The 23207-nt window shown below is 42.0% G+C and overlaps 1 protein-coding gene across 2 annotated transcripts in view; it reads right to left on the bottom strand.

The window, feature by feature from the left end:
- Positions 1-230: 230 nt before the first annotated feature.
- LOC132894678 (zinc finger protein 271-like) overlaps positions 231-23207 on the bottom strand; it is a 99459-nt gene continuing 76482 nt past the window's right edge. For both annotated transcript variants that reach the window (XM_060934813.1, XM_060934814.1), the window contains exons 4-6: positions 9404-9471; positions 9054-9232; positions 231-4504 (exon numbers count right to left, since the gene is read on the bottom strand). In XM_060934813.1, the coding sequence (XP_060790796.1) occupies positions 2316-4504; positions 9054-9232; positions 9404-9471 (2436 nt within the window). In that variant the 3' untranslated portion in view covers positions 231-2315. The remainder of the gene's footprint in view (positions 4505-9053; positions 9233-9403; positions 9472-23207) is intronic.

The raw sequence follows: 23207 nt of genomic DNA, 5'->3' as shown, positions 1-23207 counted from the left end.
ATCAGCTCAAAAAATAAAAATTCATACAGTGCTATGCACTCGAGATCAAGTCTTTGCTTGACAAGAGATGCTCCGTTTCATGAATACAAGAGACAAGCTGCCAAAAAATAAATAAATAAAAACCCACTGTGTACACACAGAATAAGTACTAAACCTATTCAGTACTTATACATAATTGGTTTTTGCAATTTGGTTCATAATACATTTTATTTATATAAACTTTTTGCTGATTTCCTAGTGTTACATAAAGAGAACAGGTGAAATATCATGTAAACCGACCATAAACACATGAAGAGACCTAGTTTTACAATTTATACTTAAAACATTACGATCTACACAATGTACATACAGTTAGGTCCATAAATATTTGGACAGAGACATTTTTCTAATTTTGGTTCTGTACATTACCACAATGAATTTTGAACAAAACAATTCAGATGCAGTCGAAGTTCAGACTTTCAGCTTTAATTCAGTGGGTTGAACAAAATGATTGCATAAAAATGTGAGGAACTAAAGCATTTTTTAAACACAATCCCTTCATTTCAGGGGCTCAAAAGTAATTGGACAAATTAAATAAAATGTTCATTTCTAATACTTGGTTGAAACCCTTTGTTGGCAATGACTGCCTGAAGTCTTGAACTCATGGACATCACCAGACGCTGTGTATCCTCCTTTTTAATGCTCTGCCAGGCCTTTACTGCAGCGGTTTTCAGTTGCTGTTTGTTTGTGGGCCTTTCTGTCTGAAGTTTAGTCTTTAACAAGTGAAATGCTGCTCAATTGGGTTGAGATCAGGTGACTGACTTGGCCATTCAAGAATATTCCACGTCTTTGCTTTAATAAACTCCTGGGTTGCTTTGGCTTTATGTTTTGGGTCATTGTCCATCTGTATTATGAAACGCCGCCCAATCAGTTTGGCTGGATTTGAGCACACAGTATGTCTCTGAATACCTCAGAATTCATCCGGCTGCTTCTGTCCTGTGTCACATTATCAATAAACACTAGTGACCCAGTGCCACTGGCAGCCATGCATGCCCAAGCCATCACACTGCCTCCACCGTGTTTTACAGATGATGTGGTATGCTTTGGATCATGAGCTGTACCACGCCTTCGCCATACTTTTTTCTTGTCATCATTCTGGTAGAGGTTGATCTTGGTTTCATCTGTCCAGAGAATGTTCTTCCAGAACTGTGCTGGCTTTTTTAGATGTTTTTTAGCAAAGTCCAATCTAACCTTTTTATTCTTGAGGCTTATGAGTGGCTTGCACCGTGCAGTGAACCCTTTGTATTTACCTTCATGCAGTCTTCTCTTTATGGTAGATTTGGATATTGATGCGCCTACCTCCTGGAGAGTGTTGTTCACTTGGTTGGCTGTTGTGAAGGGGTTTCTCTTCACCATGGAAATTATTCTGCGATCATCCACTACTGTTGTCTTCTGTGGGCGTCCAGGTCTTTTTGCATTGATGAGTTCACCAGTGCTTTCTTTCTTTCTTTCTTTCTCAGGATGTACCAAACTGTAGATTTTGCCACTCCTAATATTGTAGCAATTTCTCAGATGGGTTTTTTCTGTTTTCGCAGCTTAAGGATGGCTTGTTTCACCTGCATGGAGAGCTCCTTTGACCGCATGTTTTCTTCACAGCAAAATCTTCCAAATGCAAGCACCACACCTCAAATCAACTCCATGCCTTTTATCTGCTTAATTGAGAATGACAAAGGAATTGCCCACACCTGCCCATGAAATAGCCTTTGAGCCAATTGTCCAATTACTTTTGGTCCCTTTAAAAACAGGGTGGCACATGTTAAGGAGCTGAAACTCCTAAACACTTCATCCAATTTTAATGTGGATACCCTCAAATGAAAGCTGAAAGTCTGGACTTTATGTCCATTATATAACTATAACTTGAATATGTTTCAGTAAACAGGTAAAAAAAAAAGCAAAATTTGTGTCAGCGTCCAAATATATATATGGACCTAACTAAGTATAAAATTTTAAATATCTTGGAAGCCATAGCTAATCAGCTGATTAACTGTCACTTCTAATTCAACACACCAAATTTCATAATGGCCAATTTCATCTCTGAAGCAGACAACTTCTGAAAAATTGGTGACCAGTGTAACATGAACAATAAAGTTCAAAGTACAGGTCATTTTCAGCCAAAACTGTAACAACCATATTTAATTTGACAACTTTAAAATCATGCAATGTCTGAGTTAGTGCACATGAAGGTCTTAAATGTAACTAAACAAGCAAACATCTTCCCACACTGTGAGCAGTGATACGGCTTCTATCCTGTGTGAATGCGCTGGTGTGTTTGGAGATTACTCTGCTGAGTAAAACTCTTCCCACACAGTGTGAATGCGCTGGTGTCGTCGGAGATGACGCTGTTCAGTAAAACTCTTTCCACACTGTGAGCAGTGATACGGCTTCTCTCCTGTGTGAATGCGCTGGTGTGTTTGGAGATGATGCTGTTGAGTAAAACTCTTCCCACACTGTGAGCAGTGATGCGGGTTCTCTCGTGTGTGAATGCGCTGGTGTGTTCGGAGATCACTCCGCTGAGTAAAACTCTTCCCACACTGTGAGCAGTGATACGGCTTCTCTCCTGTGTGAATGCGCTGGTGTCGTCGGAGATGACTCTGATGAGTAAAACTCTTCCCACACAGTGAGCACTGATACGGCTTCTCTCCTGTGTGAATGCGCTGGTGTGTTTGGAGAGTACTCTTATGAGTAAAACTCTTCCCACACAGTGAGCAGTGATACGGCTTCTCTCCTGTGTGAATGCGCTGGTGTGTTTGGAGATTACTCTTATGAGTAAAACTCTTCCCACACTGTGAGCAGTGATACGGCTTCTCTCCTGTGTGAATGCGCTGGTGTTGTTGGAGATCACTCTGCTGAGTAAAACTCTTCCCACACTGTGAGCAGAGATACGGCTTCTCTCCTGTGTGAATGCGCTGGTGTTGTTGGAGAGCAGTCTGATGAGCAAAACTCTTCCCACACAGTGAGCAGTGATACGGCTTCTCTCCTGTGTGAATGCGCTGGTGTGTTTGGAGATCACTCTGCTGAGTAAAACTCTTCCCACACTGTGAGCAGAGATACGGCTTCTCTCCTGTGTGAATGCGCTGGTGTCGTTGGAGATCACTCTGACGAGTAAAACTCTTCCCACACTGTGAGCAGTGATGCGGCTTCTCTCCTGTGTGAATGCGCTGGTGTAGTCGGAGATCACGCCGCTGATTAAAACTCTTCCCACACTGTGAGCAGTGATACGGCTTCTCTCCTGTGTGAACGCGCTGGTGTGTTTGGAGATCACGCCGCTGATTAAAACTCTTCCCACACTGTGAGCAGTGAAACGGCCTCTCTCCTGTGTGAATGCGCTGGTGTAGTCGGAGATTACGCTGATGAGTAAAACTCTTCCCACACTGTGAGCAGTAATACGGATTCTCTCCTGTGTGAATGCGCTGGTGTCGTCGGAGATCACGCCGCTGATTAAAACTCTTCCCACACTGTGAGCAGTGATACGGCTTCTCTCCTGTGTGAATGCGCTGGTGTCGTCGGAAAGCAGTCTGATGAGTAAAACTCTTCCCACACTGTGAGCAGTGAAACGGCTTCTCTCCTGTGTGAATGCGCTGGTGTGTTTGGAGATTACTCCGATGACTAAAACTCTTCCCACACTGTGTGCAGTGATACGGCTTCTCTCCTGTGTGAATGCGCTGGTGTCGTCGGAGATTACGCTGCTGAGTAAAACTCTTCCCACATTGTGAGCAGTGATACGGCTTCTCTCCTGTGTGAATGCGCTGGTGTCGTCGGAGAGCAGTCTGATGACTAAAACTCTTCCCACACTGTGAGCAGAGATACGGTTTCTCTCCTGTGTGAATGCGCTGGTGTTGTTGGAGATGACTCCGATGAGTAAAACTCTTTCCACACTGTGAGCAGTGATACGGCTTCTCTCCTGTGTGAATGCGCTGGTGTGTTTGGAGATTACTCTGCCGAGTAAAACTCTTCCCACACTGTGAGCAGTGATACGGCTTCTCTCCTGTGTGAATGCGCTGGTGTGTTTGGAGAGTACTCTGCCGAGTAAAACTCTTCCCACACTGTGAGCAGTGAAACGGCTTCTCTCCTGTGTGAATGCGCTGGTGTCGTCGGAGATCACCCCGTTCAGTAAAACTCTTCCCACACTGTGAGCAGTGATACGGCTTTTCCCCTGTGTGAATGCGCTGGTGTGTCTTGAGTGCATTCTGATAACTAAAACTCTTTCCACAATCTGAGCTGTGGTGAATTTCCTTCTGTATATCATTATGGGAAGTATCAGAATGGACAATATCAGTTGATGTTGGTTGACGACTGCAGCATTTGGAGGGGATCTGAAGCTTATATTTAATCTCTCCTGATTCTCGCAGTCTCACGTACTCTTCATAGTGGCATCTCTGGATATGCTTGTCGAGGTAAATTGGAGATGCATCGGAACGAGGGCATGTGGAGCATGAAAAGACTTGCAGCAGAGTGTTCTTTAATTCTGGAGAAATGAAAGGACAAAAATAAATTGAACATGAAATGCAACAAGATTATAAAATATAACAACACTAACCCAATGTAAGCAGTGCTTTTACTGAAAATCAAGATTCTACATGAATTAAGACTGAGACAAAAACAAAAGGTTGCAGACCAAGATATAGCAGCCTCTAGCTTGGAATACTGGGAGATTCAATAAGGTCCTGGAACAGCAGCTATGCACAGCATTGGCCATAGCCCCGTGGGTCTGAGCGACCAAAGGGGAGTTGTTGGTTCCTGTTGGACATCATGTCAAGTCTAGGTAATGGCAAGCCTCGCCTTATTTACATCTCATCCAGGATTGAGAAGGAAACTCAGCCCTCACATTCAAGGTTCTAAAAGATCCAAAAATGGGCCTTATTTATCAAACTGGATATGGATAGATTTATTTGCAAATCGTTTCTAGTAGCATTTACACAAGCAAATCTGTATTTTCTATCTGGATTTTTTATATGGATTAGGCTGTCAAGTTTAAAACACTTATTAATTTCAATTACACACTAATTTCATGAAATTAAGTTTTGTGGGATTTTGTGAAGCCCCATATTAATGTAATTGATGAAAGCAAGCCAACATCCATAAATTAAGACATATAACAATAGTCATTTAATTTAAATGTAGGCGTATAAAAAAAAAAAAAAGGGACACACTGCATCGGTTCAGATGGCATTCAAGTAGGTCTGCAGCAGTAGGAATTTCCTTACTGCAGTATTTGAAGAACGCCATGGTGTGATTTGTAGTAATAAAGCAACCAAACCTCCATGTGTTTAACTGTTCGTTAATTCATCAGACACTGTCTGTTCCTTAACATGTTGAAGTTCTTCAGCTGCAAGAGTTTAAAGTGCATATCCTGGACCTATTTATTTATTTTATACATGAAAAGTATGTCCCTTTACACACTCATCCAGAAGGGTAATTTTGCACAAAACCATCTGTCGACAGCAGAAAAAAATAAAATAACAAAACGCGTCTGGAAAAATCCCAAGGGAGTCTGGAGCCAGATTCGTGACGTCACCTGCGGAAGCGCCAGCAGGCTGCGAGAGCTTGCACGGTTTCAGTGCACAGCCTGTGTAGACCAAGCGCTCCCATTTCTCTCTTTGTCCGGTCTTTTGGGAAACGATGAGTACTAATCCCATCATGATTGGTGTTGCTACACCCTCCTACGATACATCTGTTAACCATTTTAATAATTACGTGATGACGTTGAAGAAATTTGCAGAAAACCACCAGGTCGTTTTCTCATAAACAAACCAGTGCGGACGTAGGATTCAGAGGGAGGCGTTCCGCATGCGACAACACGAAAATCAGTGTCTGCCGGGAAATTCAAATGCCAAGTTTTTCCAGAGGCGGACCGATTCGCCTCAAATGGCTTGATTTCAACTGAATTTTTCTGGTATTGCGCAAGGTAAAAAAATTTCAGAGAATGCAGAATGTTATAGATATTTGACCAAAGTTTAATATAAAATAGGAGAATTACATTGATCTTGCTCCTGAATTTACCCGTGATATGCACTTTAAGGAGCTAAAATTTAACATAATTAAAGAGATAAGTTCTCCATGGTATGACTCTTGTAGAATTATTCAGTTCAGTTGGTCGGGTTCAATGCCCGAACTGATGATCACATCATCAGTTTTTCTTTGGCTAATCAGACACAAGGTACGCCACCACTCTTGCTGGAGCGGCTGGGGGTTAGGTGCCGTGCTCAAGGGCACTTAAGTCAATCCTGCTAGTCTGGAGAATCGAACCAGCAACCTTTTGGTCCCAAAGCTGTTTCTCTAACCATTAGGCCATGACTTCCCCTTAGAATTATTGAATTCCATAAAAATACTAAAATTGTTATTGCTTGATAATATAACCATCACATATGCTCCTGTAATAAAGCAAATGTGTTGCAATTGATTTGTATAATGGTTGATGGGTTTGACTGACATCTGCATTATCCAATTAACAACTTTGCTTGGTTCAGACACACTGCATGTGTGTGTTCAACTAACTTCTTTCCAGCCAGCTGGTTATATTGCACTGAAGGTATTATAATGCCGCGCCCCAGTGTTTCTGTAATATGGGGAGGTCTGACATTATCCTATATTTTGTGTTTGCTGTGACAGGGCATCCCCCCGATTTCTCCCCAATTTTCTCCCTAATTTAGCCATGGCCAATTCCCACCCATCAGACTCCTCTCCAGTATCACATAACAGCTACCAACCAGGGAGGGCTATCATGTGCTTCCTCCAAGACAAGAAACACCAGCTGACCACGTTTTACTCATACAATGTCAGAGGGCTGCAAAGCACACTCGGACGAAAGCCCAAATCCACTTACTTCCTATTAAAATGTGCTTTCACACACCCAAGACTGGCCAGTGTAACTGACAGGGCAGAGAAGAGAGAGCATGCCATCTCTCCCTCCCAGAGAGCCCAGACAATTTTGCTCTCTTGAGCTCCCAAACACAGATGATTGTGGCGTCATCAGGATTTGAAAGTGGCAATATCTGGATGCTGGGGAGGATGACGGGGACAACACTTTTCTGCTGTGCCACTTGGGATCCACAGGGCATGCATTTTACACTACTTCTGGTTAAACTAGGCATGATGAATAAAACTACAACAATATCTTGTGGTTTACTATATACAGTGGTGCTTGAAAGTTTGTGAACCTTTTAGAATTTTCTATTTCTGCATAAATATGACCTAAAACATCATCAGATTTTCACACAAGTCCTAAAAGTAGAAAAAGAGAACCCAGTTAAACAAATGAGACAAAAATATTATACTTGGTCATTTATTTATTGAGGAAAATGATCCAATATTACATATCTGTGAGTGGCAAAAGTATGTGAACCTCTAGGATTAGCAGTTAATTTGAAGGTGAAATTAGAGTCAGGTGTTTTCAATCAATGGGATGACAATCAGGTGTGAGTGGGCACCCTGTTTTATTTAAAGAACAGGTATATATTAAAGTCTGACCTTCACAACACGTTTGTGAAAGTGTATCATGGCATGAACAAAGGAGATTTCTGAGGACCTCAGAAAAAGCGTTGTTGATGCTCATCAGGCTGGAAAAGGTTACAAAACCGTCTCGAAAGAGTTTGGACTACACCAATCCACAGTCAGACAGATTGTGTACAAGTAGAGGAAATTCAAGACCGTTGTTACCCTCCCCAGGAGTGGTCAACTAACAGAGATCACTCCAAGAGCAAGGCGTGTAATAGTCAGCGAAGTCACAAAGGACCCCAGAGTAACTTCTAAGCAACTGAAGGCCTCTCTCACATCGGCTAATGCTACTGTTCATGAGTCCACCATCAGGAGAACACTGAAAAACAAATGGTGTGCATGGTAGGGCTGCAAGGAGAAAGCCACTGCTCTCCAAAAAGAATATTGCTGCTCGTCTGCAGTTTGCTAAAGATCATGTGGACAAGCCAGAAAGCTATTGGAAAAATGTTTTGTGGACGGATAAGACCAAAATAGAACTTTTTGGTTTAAATGAGAAGCGTTATGTTTGGAGAAAGGAAAACACTGCATTCCAGCATAAGAACCTTATCCCATCTGTGAAACATGGTGGTGGTAGTATCATGGTTTGGGCCTGTTTTGCTGCATCTGGGCCAGGACAGCTTGCCATCATTGATGGAACAATGAATTCTGAATTATACCAGTGAATTCTAAAGGAAAATGTCAGGACATCTGTCCATGAACTGAATCTCAAGAGAAGGTGGGTCATGCAGCAAGACAACGACCCTAAGCATACAAGTTGTTCGACCAAAGAATGGTTAAAGAAGAATAAAGTTAATGTTTTGGAATGGCCAAGTCAAAGTCCTGACCTTAATCCAATCAAAATGTTGTGGAAGGACCTGAAGCGAGCAGTTCATGTGAGGAAACCCACCAACATCCCAGAGTTGAAGCTGTTCTGTATGGAGGAACGGGCTAAAATTCCTCCAAGCCAGTGTGCAGGACTGATCAACAGTTACCAGAAATGTTTAGTTGCAGTTATTCCTGCACAAGGGGGTCACACCAGATACTGAAAGCAAAGGTTCACATATTTTTGCCACTTACAGATATGTAATATTGGATCCTTTTCCTCAATAAATAAATGACCAAGTATATTATTTTTGTCTCATTTGTTTAACTGGGTTCTTTTTATCTACTTTTAGGACTTGTGTGAAAATCTGATGATGTTTTAGGTCATATTTATGCAGAAATATAGAAAATTCTAAAGGGTTCACAAACTTTCAAGCACCACTGTAGTCAGTTTTGCAATAGCAAGATATGCAGTGGGCGGACTTCACGTGTCTCAAAGGAAGCTGATAGACTTCACCCTCTCTGGTTGGTCATGGTCATATGATCAAGAAGACCTACCTGGTTGGTGGAACAGGCCAAAATGAGTTCTCTGGGGAATGCTCTAGTTATTGCAGACTGCATTGTACAACAGCTTTCATCCCAGAAACACTGGTAGGCTCAGAAACATCACGAAATGATGCAGAAAATAACATCTATAACCTCTTAGACAAAAGTAACACCTTGCTGTCTGGTTGTTCCTGTAGGTGCAGGACTGAGTTCTTTGGTGTGCTCCTCTTCATACCACACCAAGAGCTCCTGTCCTGGGCTAATGGATCGACAGCAACGATACAGAATTCCCCCTTGATACTCAAATGCCACAAGATTCTGTTCTTCTTCATTACGGGCACAATTCACATACCTAAAAGAGTGAGGCAACGTTTCAGAAAAAGGTAAAAAATTACATCAGAGTTACAGACTTGGAGAAAGCATGGTGGAGATATCAATGACATGAAGATAAAGTTCTTCCAACAAATGAGGAGCTGTAAAATCAAAATCACTAAAACGACCCAACAGCTGGTGTACTGCTCACCTCATCCAATTCACATGTGTCTCTCTTTTGGCATCGATGTATTCTTCACACTGCATGCTCCTGCATACCTGTAGAAAAATACCACATTTACATTTTTTTTTTATACACAAAATCAATACAGTGGGGCAAAAAAGTATTTAGTCAGCCACCAATTGTGCAAGTTTTCCCACTTAAAAAGATGAGAGGCGCCTGTAATTTTCATCATAGGTACACTTCAACTATGAGAGACAGAATGGGGGGAAAGAATCCAGGAAATCACATTGTAGGATTTTTAATGAATTAATTGGTAAATTCCTCGGTAAAATAAGTATTTGGTCACCTACAAGCAAGCAAGATTTCTGGCTCTCACAGACCTGTAACAACTTCTTTAAGAGGCTCCTCTGTCCTCCACTCGTTACCTGTATTAATGGCAACTGTTTGAACTCGTTATCGGTATAAAAGACACCCGTCCACAACTTCAAACAGTCACACTCCAAACTCCACTATGGCCAAGACCAAAGAGCTGTCAAAGGACACCAGAAACCAAATTGTAGACCTGCACCAGGCTGGGAAGACTGAATCTGCAATAGGTAAGCAGCTTGGTGTGAAGAAATCAACTGTGGGAACAATTATTAGAAAATGGAAGACATACAAGACCACTGATAATCTCCCTCGATCTGGGGCTCCACGCAAGATCTCACCCCGTGGGGTCAAAATGATCACAAGAACGGTGAGCAAAAATCCCAGAACCACACGGGGGGACCTAGTGAATGACCTGCAGAGAGCTGGGACCAAAGTAACAAAGGCTACCATCAGTAACACACTACGCCGCCAGGGACTCAAATCCTGCAGTGCCAGACGTGTCCCCCTGCTTAAGCCAGTACATGTCCAGGCCCATCTGAAGTTTGCTCGAGAGCATTTGGATGATCCAGAAGAGGATTGGGAGAATGTCATATGGTCAGATGAAACCAAAATAGAACTTTTTGGTAAAAACTCAACTTGTCATGTTTGGAGGAGAAAGAATGCTGAGCTGCATCCAAAGAACACCATACCTACTGTGAAGCATGGGGGTGGAAACATCATGCTTTGGGGCTGTTTTTCTGCAAAGGGACCAGGACGACTGATCCGTGTAAAGGAAAGAATGAATGGGGCCATGTATCGTGAGATTTTGAGTGAAAACCTCCTTCCATCGGCAAGGGCATTGAAGATGAAACGTGGCTGGGTCTTTCAGCATGACAATGATCCCAAACACACCGCCCGGGCAACGAAGGAGTGGCTTCGTAAGAAGCATTTCAAGGTCCTGGAGTGGCCTAGCCAGTCTCCAGATCTCAACCCCATAGAAAATCTTTGGAGGGAGTTGAAAGTCCGTGTTGCCCAGCGACAGCCCCAAAACATCACTGCTCTAGAGGAGATCTGCATGGAGGAATGGGCCAAAATACCAGCAACAGTGTGTGAAAACCTTGTGAAGACTTACAGAAAACATTTGACCTCTGTCATTGCTAACAAAGAGTATATAACAAAGTATTGAGATGAACTTTTGTTATTGACCAAATACTTATTTTCCACCACAAGTTGCAAATAAATTCTTTAAAAATCAGACAATGTAATTTTCTTTTCTCATTTTGTCTCTCATAGTTGCGGTATACCTATGATGAAAATTACAGGCCTCTCATCTTTTTAAGTGGGAGAACTTGCACAATTGGTGACTGACTAAATACTTTTTTGCCCCACTGTATATGGCTTTAAATGAGGTTTACAGAAACAAGAACAATGTCTCATGCCAATATTATTAAGCCTCATGAAGGCTGAATTAAAGGTTTTTGACTATATCGTAAGATTCACAAAACAGCTGACAAGCTCCAAGATGAATTTAGTAACTATAGGAAAATGCAGGCAAGGCTTTATCAGAGTTTAGGCAAAGGAAAGGTTTCTCATAAAAGGCTTTACTTCTGACATGGCAAAGCTGTGCTGTGAATCAGACCTCTCTGATAAATATCTGTCCCTTGTGTTTTGGTCTCTAAACAGACAGCTACAAAAATACACAACTTTAGAAGTCAGTTCTGTCTCTAAATGGGTTTTATATAAAATATTTTTTATCTGTACAAGTAATATTTATTTGGGTGCCAATGTTGTTTTAGTTCAGTGTAGCAGTGTTCATCTTTAATTTAAATGATTTTAAATTTACTTTTAGTCTTGTGTCCTGAAAATAGTAGTTACATTTTAGTCTTTTTTTTTTTTGGTCAAGATTTCATCAATGGAACTCAATTTTAGTCTATCAATGTTTTAATCATAATTTCCTCAGATAGTTGCATGGTACTTGTAAAATATGCCCTGCAATTTTAAGAGGGCCTGTTGCAGCAGGGGTTTAGCCGGATTCCCCCCCAGCATATGGCTGTTTTTATCACTATGCAGAAGTTACAGTACTCAGCGTAAATGAGTACACCCCCTTTGAAAAGTAACATTTTAAACAATCTCAATGAACACAAACAATTTCCAAAATGTTGACAAGACAAAGTTTAATATAACATCTGTTTAACTTAGGATGAAATAAACACCGAAGATGCTTTGCTACAAGCAGAGACTGCAGGAGCAACTAAGGATGTGAAAGTTAAAGATCAAACTGGTGGAATGTTGTGGTGTTCCTAGGGACCCCTTCTGCATCCTCAGCAGGCATCTCAGGGTCACAGGTGTTTCGCCCCTAAACCTGTACACCTCTCCTGAGTGGGGCAGCAAAGGCTGAGTTAGCCTTCACCTGCAGAAGGGGTCCAGCTACGATTCCTTGACAGCCACAGCCACCTGGAACTAGTTTCGGCCACTGTGGCTATCTCCCTGATGGCCTTCCGCAGTTGCTTGGGATCAAGCCCAATCTTCTGCAGGAAACTGTGCAACGACGTTGCGGGGAAACCCCGAGCGCCGACCTCGATTGGATAGAGGGTGGCATGCCACCCGACAAGGCTCGCCTCTTCCACTATGCCCTGGTACTTGGCCTTCTTTGCCTGGTGGGATATGGCTAGCCTGTCTTCCCAGGGAACAGAGTGTTCGGCTAGGCTGACGGACTTTGAACTCCTAGAAAGAAGGATCATATCCGGTCGGAGGGTAGTTGCCACGACCTCCTGAGGAAAGACCAGCTTCTTCTTGAGATCCACGCACAGCTCCCAATCTGTTGCACAGTGCAGCAGAGATGGTAGGTTGTTGGGTCTTTTTCCCTTCGGAACCTTGCTGCCCTCTAGATGGAAGCTTGTGAATCTTGGTGGTGCTGGCGGCTGTTTGTTGACATTGCCTCTCTGCAATTCGACCCACTTGGCGACCTCGGTGAGGACTTTGTCGTGTCTCCACCTGTAGCGCCCAGCCGCGAAAGCTTTTGGGCAACTGGTCAAAATGTGGTTCAGTGTGCAGAGGCTGGCGCCGCACTGACTGCAAGATGCCTCCTGCTCCTTGCCCCAGATCTTCAAATTGCTTGGTGTGGGTCGGAGATCGGCCACAGCACGCAGCAGGAAGTTCAGCTTGCCTTGGTCAGTAGCCCACAGTTCTTTCCAAGACAGTGGCCTCTTGAGCACCTCTTCCCACTGCATCCAACGCGTCTGGGAGCCCAGCCCCGCCGCTTTAATACGACGGTCTTCTTCGGCTGTCTCCCGGACCCTTTGCACCACCAAGTCCCCTCTATCTAATGTGCTGCTTTTCGCCCAGCTTTTGACGCTGTAGTTGCCGAGCCCTAAATGTCCCCGACACACAGTGCCAAAGATTTCCTGATGCCTCCAGTAGGCTTCTGCTTCCTTCACCACTTCCAGGGGTTTCCACTTCCTGCCGCAGCTGATAGCGGTGCTTGCATGCCTGACTTTTGTGTCCTTGGAGAGTAAAAGCGTGCACGCTACCCTTGCCTTGGTTACCTTAAATTCTTCAACGACAGAGGAGCATGGTAAACGGAGTATTGATGACTTGCTGTAGAGGTTGACTGAGCTAAACGCTGGAGGGACACCCAGCCATTTCTGGATAAACCGACTACAGACTCTCTCCATTGCTTCTACCCTGCTTAGTGGGAAGTCATAAAGCAGAAATGGCCACTGGAGTCTTGGTATGATGCCATGCTGGAAGCACCATACCTTGAACCTGCCCAGCAGCAAACTTGTCAATTCTCCTCAGCCACTCCTTTAGTTGGGCTGAGGTGTCCTCGAGGTTCCCTCTGTCCTTCAGGGCACTGTCGTAGCTCTTCCCCAAGCACTGGATTCGCTCCTCCTGAATGTTGCATGGTACTTGTGAAATATGCCCTGCAGTTTTAAGAGGGCCTGTTGCAGCAGGGGTTCAGCCGGATTCCCCCCCAGCATATGGCTGGTTTTGTCACTATGCAGAAGTTACAGTACTCGGCGTAAATGAGTACACCCCCTTTGAAAAGTAACATTTTAAACAATCTCAATGAACAGAAACAATTTCCAAAATGTTGACAAGACAAAGTTTAATATAACATGTTTAACTTATGACGTGAAAGTAAGGTTAATAATATAACTTAGATTACACGTTTTTTTCAGTTTTACTCAAATTAGGGTGGTGCAAAAATGAGTACACCCCACAACAAAAACTACTACATCTAGTACTTTGTATGACCTCCATGATTTTTAAATGACAGCACCAAGTCTTCTAGGCATGGAATGAACAAGTTGGAGATATTTTGCAACATCAATCTTTTTCCATTCTTCAACAATGACCTTCTAGTGACTGGATGCTGGATGGAGAGTGATGCTCAACTTGTCTCTTCAGAATTCCCCAAAGAAAATAATTTCTTTACACCACAAAGGTGAAGGCTACAAGATGATCAGCAAAGGTTTACTTATCAGTCAGAATACTGTAGCAAAAGTGGTCCAAAAATTTAAGAAAGATGGAACTGCAACCATCTCACAGAGACGTCCAGGTCGTCCACGGAAGTTAACACTTCGACAGGAGCTTCTTCTGATGAGAAGGGTTGAAGAAAATTGGCATGCAAGTTCACTGCAGTTACCTAAAGAAGTAGAAAGCCAAACTGGGGTGACTATTTCTGGTGACACAATACAGCGTACACTGCAGAGGAGTGGCATGCATGGATGCCGTCCACGAAAGAAGCCTCTCCTAAAGCCCAGGCACAAAAAAAGCCCGCCTCGAGTTTGCCAGGGCCCATGCTGACAAAGATGAAGACTACTGGGACTCTATACTCTGGAGTGATGAGATCAAGATAAATGTTTTTGGAACTGATTGCTTCAAAACTGTATGGCGTCGCAAAGGTGAGGAATACAAAGAAAAATGCATGGTGCCTACAGTGAAACATGGTGGTGGCAGTGTCCTTATGTGGGGCTGCATGAGTGCTGCTGGTGTCAGGGAGCTGCATTTCATTGATGGCATCATGAATTCACAGATGTATTGCTCTATCCTGAAAGAGAAGATGCTACCATCACTCCGTGCCCTTGGTTGTCATGCACTTTTCCAACATGACTAAACACACATCTAAGGCCACTGTTGGATTTCTGAAGAAGAACAGGGTGAAAGTGATTCAGTGGCCAAGTATGTCTCCTGATCTGAACCCAATCAAACACCTATGGGGAATTCTGAAGAGACAAGTTGAGCATCAATCAATCAATCAAGTTTATTTGTACAGCGCTTTTAACAATAAACATTGTCGCAAAGCAGCTTTACAGAATTTGAACGACTTAAAACATGAGCTAATTTTAATCCCTAATCTATCCCCAATGAGCAAGCCTGTGGCGACGGTGGCAAGGAAAAACTCCCTCAGACGACATGAGGAAGAAACCTCGAGAGGAACCAGACTCAAAAGGGAACCCATCCTCATTTGGGCAACAACAGACAGCCTGACTATAATATTAACAGTTTTAACAGGTATAACCCTCAACTGTCCTCATGGGGCCGTCCTTCACAGGAGTGGGGCGATAAAACTCCGACCAGACACAGGGCACCAGGATGGATCAAGCAGGTCCGAGGGGCAGAAGAGGCCAGCATCTCAATCCCAGGATCAACATGTAACTCAGAGGGACAGATTGGGGGGGGGGGGGGAGGGGGGGGAAGAGAGAGAGAGAAAGAAAACATGTTGTTAGGTATGCCCTAAAAATGACAAGTATTAAATCTGTGTGGTAGGCTCGCAGAGACAAGAGTCTTTACATCAGGCATGACACACAATGGCATGTTAATATGGTAAAAAAATATATCATGACCTGCTCTGGCTGGATGCTAGATTGGGTGATGGGAGCACACTCCTCAGCAATGATGAGATACAGATGGGACCCTTAGGCCTGGCCAAGACAATTCAGTTACATTTCACCGGGTCTGGGACATGCGACAGAATGTCTGACGGCCGATTCCCTGCAGGCTACAATAGCCAGTCGAGGTCCCCACCGTCTCCACCAAAAGATTTCCTGTTGACTCCATGTAACTCAGAGGGACAGATTTGGAGTGGGGGGGGGGGGAGAGAAAGAAAACACAGGTGGTTAGGTATGCCCAATGTCACCTGAATAAGTAGGAACAGTATACATATTGCACCGAGTACAAGCAGGGACTCCGGCAACTAACTATGACAGCATAACTAAAAGGAGAGAGCCAGAAGGTAACACAGGCATGAGGGAGCCCTGGGACATAAAGCAGCCAGCCACTGCACCGTCAACAAACTCGAGTGAGCAAGCGAGTGGGGACTGACAGCATCCATACATCCCAGTTTACCAAAACACTATGTCTGAGGACCCTCCAGACCTACTCCTTTACCTCATAAACACCATTAACAAAAGGCTTGACTAAACAGATATGTTTTCAGCCTAGACTTAAATGCTGAGACTGTGTCTGATTCCCGAACATTACTTGGAAGGCTGTTCCATAACAGTGGGGCTTTGTAAGAAAAGGCTCTGCCCCCTGATGTAGCCTTCACTATACGAGGTACCAGCAGATAGCCTGCACCTTTTGATCCAAGTAGGCGTGGCGGGTCATAGAGGAGCAGAAGTTCACTCAGGTACTGTGGTGCGAGACCATTTAGTGCTTTAAAGGTCAATAGTAGTATTTTATAATCAATACGAAATTTGATTGGGAGCCAATGCAGTGTGGATAAGACAGGCGTGATGTGGTCATATTTTCTAGTTCTAGTAAGGACTCTTGCTGCGGCATTTTGAACTAACTGGAGCTTGTTTATGCACTTATTGGAACATCCAGACAGTAAGGCATTACAATAATCCAACCTGGAGGTAACGAAAGCATGGACTAGTTTTTCTGCATCATGCAATGACATTAAATTTCTTATCTTTGCAATATTTCTGAGATGAAAGAAAGCTATCCGGGTGATGTTATCAATGTGAGTTTCGAATGAAAGACTGGGGTCAATAATCACTCCGAGGTCTTTTACTGCTGCACGTGAAGAAACAGAAAGGCCATCCAGAGTTACTGTGTAATCAGAAAACTTACTTCTAGCTGTATGTGGTCTTAGCACAAGTACTTCAGTCTTGCCAGAGTTAAGCAGAAGGAAATTTATAAGCATCCAGTGTCTAATGTCCTTAACACATTCCTCAATTTTATTAAGCTGGTGTCTCTCATCAGGTTTTGCAGAGACATACAACTGTGTGTCATCAGCATAACAGTGGAAACTAATACAATGTTTACGAATAATATCGCCCAGAGGTAACATATATAGAGAAAAAAGCAGTGGACCCAAGACAGAACCTTGTGGAACACCAAACTTTACCTCGGTACATCTAGAAATATCACCATTTATATCAACATACTGATAACGATCAGTTAGATAAGACCTGAGCCAGGAGAGGGCCATTCCCTTAGCTCCCACAACATTTTCTAGTCTATCCAGAAGAATGGAATGATCAATGGTATCAAATGCTGCACTAAGGTCAAGCAACACAAGTAGCGAGACACAGCCCTGATCAGACGCCAACAGTAGGTCGTTTACTACTTTAACCAGTGCTGTCTCTGTGCTATGATGAGGTCTAAATCCTGACTGATACATTTCATGGATGTTATTCCTATGTAAATATGAGCATAACTGCTGTGCCACAGCTTTTTCAAGGATCTTGGAGATAAAGGGGAGGTTTGATATTGGCCGATAATTGGACAGCTGACAGGGATCAAGGTCAGGTTTTTTAATCAGGGGTTTGATAACTGCTAGTTTAAAGGATTTGGGTACATAGCCAATCATAAGAGAAGAATTTATTATTTTTAGAAGCGGTTCAATTACTCCAGGCATTATCTGTTTGAATAGATGTGTCGGTAAGGGATCTAGTACGCAAGTTGAGGCTTTTGATGTAGAGATTAATGAAAGTAATTCAGTTTCTTTTAGGGGAGTAAAACATTCTAACTGATGATCTGATACAGTTATATTGTTAACTACAAGGTCACTTTCATTGTCTAACCTTAAATTAGTAGTTTGAATTTTTTGTCGGATATTCTCAATTTTGTCATTAAAAAAATTCATGAAGTCGTTGCTACTACATACTGCAGGTGTGCGTGTGTTGATAGTGGACTTATTCCTGGTTAATTTTGCTACAGTATTAAATAGGAATCTAGGATTATTTTTGTTATCTTCTATTAGGGAGGAGAGATATGTTGATCTCGCAGCACTAAGAGCTTTTCTATACTTCAGGAAGCTCTCCTTCCACGCTAATTTGAACACTACCAATTTTGTTTGACGCCATTTACGTTCCAATTTTCGAGTGGTCTGTTTTAATGTGCGAGTGTCATCATTATACCAGGGTGCTAATTTTTTGTCTCTGACCATTTTCCTTTTTAGAGGAGCTACATTATCTAAAGTATGGCGGAATGTTGACTCTAAGCATTCAGTTGCCTGATCGAGTTCTGCAGGGGCTGACAGTGACCCAATCAAAGTTGACAGCTCTGGGAGATCATTTATAAAGCTCTGTGCAGTAGTTGACATGAAAGTACGTTTAATACAGTAGCGTGGTGAGGTGCATATATTATTACTCAGACATATTTTGAATGAGATGAGACAATGATCTGAGATAACTTCAGACTGTGGAAGTATGACTATATTGTCTACGTTTAATCTGAATGTTAGTATTAGATCAAGGGTGTGACCACCATTATGGGTCGGTCCTATGACATTCTGCTTAATCCCGACTGAATCTAAGATGGACACAAACGCTGTTTTTAAAGGGTCTTCTGGGTTATCAAAGTGAATATTAAAATCTCCGACAACTAAAGCTTTGTCTAAGGAAATAACCAAATCTGAGATAAAATCTGCAAATTCAGAAAGAAACTCAGAATATGGCCCCGGGGGCCTGTAAATAATAAGCAATGGAATTAACTGGGTAGACTTATTTTTTGAGGCTACATACATTATATGAGTATGAAGAACTTCAAATGTATTAAATTTGCATCACTCTCCATCCAGCATCCAGTCACTAAAAGAGGTCGTTGTTGAAGAATGGAAAAAGACTGATGTTGCAAAATGTCACCAACTTGTTCATTCCATGCCTAGAAGACTTGGTGCTGTCATTAAAAATCATGGAGGCCATACAAAGTACTAGACATAGTAGTTTTTGTTGTGGGGTGTACTCATTTTTGCACCACCCTAATTTGAATAAAACTGAAAAAAAAAAAATGTGTAATCTAAGTTATATTATTAACCTTACTTTCACGTTATAAAGTTACAGATGTTATTTTAAACTTTGTCTTGTCAACATTTTGGAAATTGTGTTCATTGAGATATTATTTAAAATGTTACTTTTCAAAGGGGGTGTACTCATTTACGCTGAGCACTGTATGTGGAGTTAGCAAAGACTGTAATGGTGATGAGCGCTATTTTCATATGAAGACGTTACTTTGTTCAGACCAATGCCGTGTGTGTCTCCTGACTCATATACCCGTTAGAATCCAGGAGCATTGTGAAAGCCATGCGAGCAGGGAAGTGAGCGAGTCTAGCAAACCGGATTCACTCCCGCTTCCCAACTACGGTCAGGAACGTGAAAAAGAGGGAAGGCAACATACTGGAATGGATTTTGCTCAGGATATTTCCCCTAGCTGTAAAAATTCCCTTGAGAAGTAAGCTAGGATGACTGTCTAAACAGAACCAGCTATCTTGGGTCACGTTTATTCGTCAGGGCATAATGAACAGAGATTTTGTTTTGCCGTGCTTTTACTAGCCCTCTCTGTGGGCCTGTCATTTCAGGTTCATATGACAGCATACGTGTTCTCACCGGTCAATCACAACCAAGTTAGCTAATGCGCATTAACATTCTACACTAATGCAAAAGCAGTGTGCAGCAGTGAAACAAAAGCCATGGAAAGGTCAAAAATTAAAGGAGGGGCCAAAAAAAAAACAAACCAGGCATTAGAGGCATAGGCTTCCAAATGTTTAAAAAAATAAATAAATAAATCTACAAACTGTTTGGGCATCAGCACCCTGAATTGGCCTGCAATGCCATTTTCAAGGACCAGAATGAAGAGCTTAAAATGGACATTAAAACATAGCTATAGACTAGGCTGTTGCCTCTCGCGGTTACCAGAGGACTAGCCCTCCTGTAACCCTAGCTGTATAGGTGAGAGGCCGAGGGCTATGGAAACGAAGGTCAGTGCCGCCCAATGCGCCTGACTGCATGGAGCGGGAAGGACTTTAGAGATGGGCTAGGCTGCATGTTCATTTAAAACTGCTGTAACTTGCCCAACCATAACTGACTATCATATGTACCAGAGATTTCCAAGCTTGTTGGGGCTGAAGCACATCGAAGGTCAAATCAGAATGTCAAGGCACACCAAATTAAAGTTGGCTATCGATTATGAAGAATGTCACACACACATTATGATGGGCTAGAAGGTCATTTGCAAAATTTGACCCAGATTGCACTACAGCAGATTGTCAGATAATTATTAAAACAGATAGGTAAATCAGACAGGCAATTGTATAATTTATTAAAAACGTGAGGCAACGCTCATTACAGTGTTTTGCATGAGTTACCTAGACTGTAGTGAGTGACGGAAGCATTTTCAGAACACAAACATCATTTGATTTGAGACTGATAACATTCAGTGCGTTTACATGCACATAGAGAAAATCGAATTTCTGCTGTTGCTCGTCTGAAATCGAAGTTCTAAATGGCATGTAAACACCTTAGCTCGGATGAAATTGAACCGAACTTGATTTCTCGCAATCGAGCTACACGACCTAGATTATGCGATTTCTGCCGAGCTACTTAGTGCATGTATACCCTATCGAGCTACGTATTCGATCTACTTACTTCAGCACTGCCCCTTCCGGAAGTGACGAGTGACGAGACCACAAGCGGGAAACACAACAGCCTCGGTCGGCATGACACTTCACCTTAGCCGCCCACTTTATTAGGAACACTTCTGTTCGTACATACAAACTACAAACACTCTTCTTAGAGTTTATTTTATTTTTAAAAGGGACAGTGTACAAATTAAACATTATCCTTGTGGTATGGACAGATGTCTGTACCAGGTTATAGCAGTACATGCTAATTTCCGCCTGTAGTCCCTTTGTTTATACTCTTGAATAGCTCTTCTTCATGACGACAACCGGAAGTGTACCAACACGATGGGGCGTGTAGCGCCACCTGTGGCTCGGGTGCACAATGCACCTCACTCAATAGCTCGATTTCACAGTATGCATGTAGGATTGGATTTCTCTGGCACCCCTGCTGGGACCCTTTGCTCGATTACCGACAGCAGCTCGATTTGGATGCGCATGTAAACGTACTGAGTAAGTGTCCACTCCAGTCATCCACTAGTCCAAACACAATATGATGGTCATCAATTTGAAACAGCAAACAGATAACATCAATGGAGAAGTTAGCATTGATAATTAGCATTCATCAAACTTGAGCTTAGAGAACGTTAACATCAGCATGTCCGACTCTCATCTCCTCGCTTTAAAACGGTGCATGGTTAAATTTGTAGAGTTTTAGCTTATTTGAGTCGGAAAAGCTGCTAACACATCCGGTAGCATGTATTTGTCATTCAAAACACAAGTGCATGCTCTAACCAGAGTTCAAAATAGGTTTATTTTTGGCTAAAATGAAATTATTCTCCATGTTCTCTATTCAACATTTTAAATTTTCTAAAAAAATAAATAAAACCAGTTAAACACAGGTAACCACTTCTGCTTCATTTCTTTGAGGGCTAAAATGTATGCTCTAGTCATTTTTTTAATCGTTTATGAACTGTTAAACTCCTTAACCATGCTTTGCGGGTGTGGCCTTTTTGCTGTGGCATCACCATTCATATTGATACAACCAGTGTTTATGCTTAAATTACTAAAGCACAAAATTGTTTTGTGCAAGGTCTTCATAGATCTAAAACTCTTAATTTTGCTCTCAAAGTGCACCAGTTTGATACATTTAACTTTAAAATAAACAAAATTCTCTCACAGGGGAGCATGCCCCCAGAGCGAGGGCCACTGACCCTAGTTTCACAAAATCCTGAGGGAAACACTATTATTCTGGCTTTTTTTTTTAAATAACTGCTGCCAGAGGAAAAGCTACCTGTTCTTTTGCAAGTTAGGGTAGCTGTGAAAGAAATCTCTCTCAGCTCAAACGTAGAAGTAGGTGACCGTGATTATGCAACATATCCTAGAAGCATGTTGATGTTCAAAAATAAACTTGACGGGTAGTGAACTAATGTGGCAAGTGTGTGTGGAAGGAGAAATTATGAGACGGAGAGCTCCGCTTTTGAATATAAAAGTGCGTCACTGCATATCGTACAACGAAATTGGACGCCATCCTACCAGTGCAACATCTGCTTATTTTAGATTTAATTATTTATTTCGGTCATTTCAACTTTCAATAACATACACACTGGTTACATACATATCAGCCAGAAAGACCGAAAAGGATTAGACTGAAGCAAAAGCTTATTGCGTCTACCCTCATCACATTTAAGGAAAGAAACAAAAAGGAAAAAAAAATAGTAACAATAGTATCTGTTACATTTTGTTCAATACAATTTTACAGCTTTCAATTTCAAATGAACACCAAAACACACACATTGGATTTTGCCGTTTTCGTATTCTGTAGCGTTAAATATCAAGTAGCTGGACCAAATTTAAATCAAACCATTTTTTTCCAAACATATTTCATATCTCAGTTTTGTATTTACTGATAATCTTATGTTTGTATGCTTTAAGGCCTTTAAGCGTGTTACACAGTTTAATTTCATTTTCAAGACCATTCCATAAATTAACTCCTGTTATAGATATACACCCCTGTTTCACATTTGTTCTGAACTTTGTTTTAACAAACATATACGAGTTCCTCTCAATTCATAATGACTCTCTCTGATTTGAAAGAATCTCTGAATACAGTCAGGGATAGTTTTTGTTTTTAAACATAAATTGAGCAATTTTGTAATCCACAAAATCACGAAATTTAAGGCCATTCAAGTTTATAAACTACTGATTGGTTGGTTCACTATAACATACGCTGTATATGATCCTAATAGCTCTTTTCTGCAATATGAAGATCGGGTTTGTGATTGTTTTACATGCATTTCCCCAGACCTCCACACAATAAGTTACGTATGGAACAAGCAGAGAATTATAAAGTGCGTGCAATGATTTTTGGCTTAGAATGTGTTTAGTTTTATGAAGTATTGCAATAGACTTGGACATTTTTGTTTTTACATGTTCAACTTGACAGGTAGTGAACTAATGTGGCAAGTGTGTGTGGAAGGAGAAATCATGAGACGGAGAGCTCCACTTTTGAATATAAAAACATGTCATTGCATATCGTACAACGAAATTGGATGCCATCCTACCAGTGCAACATCTGCTTATTAAAAATAAAGAAATATGTCCACATAATATATATTAACAACTCAAAAAAGA

The sequence above is a fragment of the Neoarius graeffei genome, chromosome 11 (genome assembly GCF_027579695.1).
Source record: "Neoarius graeffei isolate fNeoGra1 chromosome 11, fNeoGra1.pri, whole genome shotgun sequence".
Lineage (NCBI taxonomy): Eukaryota > Metazoa > Chordata > Actinopteri > Siluriformes > Ariidae > Neoarius > Neoarius graeffei.
This window is presented reverse-complemented; position numbering and strand designations above follow the sequence as displayed.